General features: G+C 44.8%; 1 protein-coding gene across 10 annotated transcripts; it reads right to left on the bottom strand.

Annotated features, from left to right (window-relative positions):
• Window positions 1–292: 292 nt before the first annotated feature.
• On the bottom strand, window positions 293–3953 carry LOC125525698 (protein RER1A-like). Of its 10 annotated transcripts, none has more exons than XR_015610258.1 (5): window positions 3255–3952; window positions 2422–2447; window positions 2179–2292; window positions 1406–1463; window positions 293–590 (listed from the first exon to the last, which is right to left on the bottom strand). XR_015610258.1 is itself a non-coding variant. In XM_048690701.2 (4 exons), exons 1-4 carry the CDS (start codon window positions 3542–3544, stop codon window positions 584–586), a joined length of 381 nt encoding a protein of 126 aa, XP_048546658.2. In that variant the 5' UTR covers window positions 3545–3953; the 3' UTR covers window positions 293–583. The 10 variants fall into 10 exon arrangements, 7 of the variants coding, with proteins under 7 accessions (XP_048546658.2, XP_048546655.2, XP_048546656.2 ...); XR_007291396.2 differs by having other exon boundaries at window positions 2192–2292; XR_015610257.1 differs by having other exon boundaries at window positions 1406–2292; window positions 3255–3951.
• Window positions 3954–4353: the final 400 nt, after the last annotated feature.

The raw sequence follows: 4353 nt of genomic DNA, 5'->3' as shown, positions 1-4353 counted from the left end.
CCAATTCGGTATTCTACATGGGCCGAGCCCATTAATTCAGCCCATTTATATATTTTTCCTATGAATTTTTTGTCAGCTAAATGGACCAAGCCCAACATTGCAGCCTTTTTTATTTTTGGGCCATGGCTTTTTTGTCTCAACAATTTCATTTTTTCTTTTTTTTAAATTAGGTTCACTAATCAGGTGGGTCCCCACTGTCAGGTTCTAGTACTGGGTCCTAGCCGTCAGGGCAATATTCTTCATTTTTTATTTCACACAAATAAATACCTGGTATTTAAATTGGCACACAAAAAACACACAAAATACTTCAAATATTATCAACCATCAAAGTGCTACATCATATAACACACATACAAATGTGATAAGCATCAAGTTTAAAATCATATAACAAGCTCCACAAGTGTACAATCACATGAGCCAGTTCTGCTCCACAAGTGTACAATCACAAGTTCTGCTACATCATACACACATACGAACTATGCTTCACGAAGAAACATGAGCAGTATAAAGGGCATCATTAATGCAAAACTTGACAGTTGACAGCAATGTTAGAACTATGCTTCCTCCAACTTCTTTGTCCTGATCAGCATCTGCACGTTACAGAACAATATTGATCAATTATAAGCCACAACTTCAAATGCCCATACAATTTGTAGTTGCTTAAAAAAACAAAGCAAGCGAGTACTCAGGAGCTTTGGTTAAAACCCATCAAAGAGAGATAAAAACTGGCAAACTATACATCCACTTACAACATAACAAAAGGAAAGAAAATTACACATGATTAAGTAATATATATCATTCATGTTGGAACAAAGAGCAGACTAATTGACACAATGTGGTAACTAAATCATTCAATCCCTGAGACTGATTGGATGTCAGTTTCTTTTACTGCCAGTACCTATTGGTAAATTAAATTACTAATCAGAGGAAATATTTAAGCAGCCCAATTACCTACCAGATCATTGTACTTAAACTTCCTAATCAGATCACCTAATAGGAGATACTATTAAGAATGAAAAGATGATTGAACACTGAAAGAGGTTAGCAAGTTGCTTGTTGGTTTCATCACAAGTACCAGGAGTATTTTTAAACCTACGCAAGTCATTTTTAAACCTATGCAAGTACCAGGAGTATTTCAATCCTTTCCAGTGCAGGTACTCAAAATTTGTTTGAGTAGCAAATCTAGGAGTACTGGAGAACTCCAAGTTAAATGTACTCAAAGCAACCAGCAAAATTTCTCAATACCGGTCCCAACAAGTAATCAGAATACAGCAGAGCAACAAGTACCAGGAATAAATCACATAAGTAACTAGAACAGAGAAAGAAAATGTAGAAGTGGCAGCGAGGCATGAATGGTGTCCTGAGTTACTGCTGCATCGTCCGTAACAGAGGCCGAGGAACTCGCCGTGATGGGTTGCAGCATCTGTGCTGATGCAGTCTCAGCCACAGGCTCCTCCTCACACCTGAAGTTAAACACGCAGGTTGGTCAGCAGAACTACAGCAGTTTAGCTTTTGGAGATGATGAATAACTCAAATTACCCTTGATATCTATTTCAAAAAAATTAACCTTCTGGTATGGCCATGTTAATAGATAAAATTAACCTTTTCCCCTTTACTTTCTATGAAAAAGGTAAGAGACCAGAATTCTACATGCAGCTTCTGTAGACATAAATCCAAGAGAAATACATGTCTGTAGTGCATGGCAATGACAGTTAGGATCAAGCAGGTTTTACATTTGAGTCCAGAAATATCAAGGTTCTATAAGCTTAAATTTCAGAGACCTGATTGACACTGTAGGTTCTATAAGCTTAAATTTCAGAGACCTGATTCAATTCAGAAAAGGAGTGGGAGCTTATTTTAGAGGCAAGTGAGTGAGTGAACATGTTATTAGGCATAATTACCAGGATTTGGAAGACAATGCAACTCACTCGGACAATGCAATGTTTTGAAGCAAGCTCTATGCAGAGTAATGCAAACTTATGGGACAGATGAGTAACACACAAAATGGCAAGCACAGGTGCACTGACAGTGGTAGCTACTGTCACGTTCAGCAGGACACACTTAGACACACTTATTATTAATGCTGGTAGAACAGAGCAGTGGTGCTACAGCAATGGCGTGGCATGGCACAGGCAGGCAGGCAGACATGCCGGCGCGTGCATGGAAAAAAAGAAATACCAGGGGCCTGGACCTCGTGGCATGCCATAAAAGGAGCATGTAGGAGTCACGGGTCCGAGGGGTTAGGGTAGAGGAGAAGCTGAGGCAGGAACACCTCAAAGATATTCACAAGGTCTGCAGCAACAGCAGGACAACAGCAAAAATGTGGTGCTTCAGTTAGTAAAAATCCTCAAAGTCAAGACTAGTAAACTAGTTCTGATATATCGATTTGTAAGGGTAAGCTTCTGTAAGTTCAACCCTGACCTTCCACGCACCACCCTGGTAAATACCTGCAGCAAGGAAACAGAGGAAGCCTACCAATTAGGCACCAAATGAATTTTTAAGTCCTAGAGAGCAGATTGAAGGATCAAAATGTTACCATATAACAGCAGACTAAATACCACTAAAAGAACACCACAATGACTTGAAAAGCAATGCGGCAGAGGCAGTTAACATATAGTACTTGCAAACTGGAAAGATATTGATTGTAGAATCCCATCTGAACTTCTGAACCATGCATACAACACCGAGACTACCACAGACAGAACAACAAATGGCTTAACAAGGAGTTATTTTACAAAATGGAAAGCTAACAGCTCTTCATAGGGAAGTAAAAGCAGTTAGCAAGATGGAATGGCCTAGAAAATGCAACATATCCTTTCCAGAATACACAACCTCTTAAAGTCAGAGCACCACAAAACTCCAATTGCACACAAATGCAATAGTTCACCTGGAGAATCCCACACTATGCAATCCTAAGCAATTGCACTAGAAAACTTTGTCAGCAAGTGGCTCCAACTATGAATGGAAAATGCTCAAGAAGGTCAACAAAATGGGTGTATCACATCTAATGTAGTAGCTGGCAAGGCACATGAATTAGCAAGGCTGTATAAATGTTCCAGCTATCCACCTATTTACAAATGGGTTGTTGGTGAGCCCACTTGCTGGTAGGCGAATCTTGCGAAACTGCCGGAAAAAGAAGCGAGCTATTCGATCAAATCTGGGTCTCGAGAAGGGTATTGCATCTGATCTCGAATTTAGCATCAATTTCACGCAATCAAATCAGAAGAAGGGGGCAGCAGAAGAGATGGATATACCAGAACTTGAACTCGGGGAGGCGGCGGATGAAGGGCTTGAACTCGTTGTTGCCGCAGGTGGGGAGCGCGGGGCCGGCCTGGTCGAGCGCCTCGAGCTCCGGGTCGACCATGGGAGAGAGGAAGTCGATGAGGAGGTTGAGGCGGTAGATGCTGAGGCCGTAGGAGACGACGTAGAAGCCTTGCACGTAGTAGACCCGCGGCGTGTAGACGGCGGCGGCCAGCAGCGTGCCCGCCCACCGCCCCGCCGTGTGCGGCTCCGGCGGCGGCGGCGCGAGCGCCTGCGTCGTCATGGCCACTGCAAGCTCGCACGAGGACGACGCCGCCTTGGATTGGGTGTTGTGCCCTGCGCCTGCACCTATGCGAGTGAGAGGGAGGAAGGGTGGGGTGGGGTATTGGTCGCGGTTTGATTGGTTGCGGATCAAGGAGAGGTCAACGGCGGGGTGGTGCGGCCGCCGTGGGCGAGGATGACGGCGGGGTGGTGGCGGCCGCCGTGGGCGAGATCGACGGCGGGGTGGGGGCGGCAGTTGTGGACAAGCACGGTGGATCCGGGCGGGGCCGGGGACGGGACCGGGGGAGGATGGGATCAACACGAGGCCATCGCCGGGGTTTGTGGCGTGGTGGAGGTGGCCGTGAGGAGGGAAGGAGGAGATGGCGAGGGAGGGAGGGGGCGGTGGCTGTGGGTGCGTAGGGGGGCGAGAGGACGAGTGGTGCGGGTTGTGTTAGGGCTAGTTAGGTGAGACGGTGGGGGGTCAAGTCTGCCGTTAGATCAGGGATGATCGAACGGTTCAGATCGCCTACGGTAGGGTGATCCGGGGGAGACGTCCTGATTGGTTGCAGACTATGGCTGTAATTTAAAATATAGTCTTTAAGTGCTAAAACCAAAGGTGTTTATGAAGCAACTACCAATAGTATTTTGCAAAATGGAACCACTAAAATTTTCACTCAAGTTACACCACATTTTATGGATGATGATAACCAACCTGTATGCATTTCCAATCGTTCTAGCCTTTTTTGGCCATTTAAGTTTTGTAAGATTCCATCCGCAGCTACGAACGGTTATGCCCATGGTTTTAATCGCATTTTGAAATTGGCATAAAGA

The sequence above is a fragment of the Triticum urartu genome, chromosome 7A (genome assembly GCF_056163025.1).
Source record: "Triticum urartu cultivar PI428250 chromosome 7A, HENAU_Tu73, whole genome shotgun sequence".
In the NCBI taxonomy this organism is placed as follows: Eukaryota; Viridiplantae; Streptophyta; class Magnoliopsida; order Poales; family Poaceae; genus Triticum; species Triticum urartu.
Note: the sequence above shows the minus strand (reverse complement) of the source record. Positions and strands in the feature narration are given on the sequence as shown.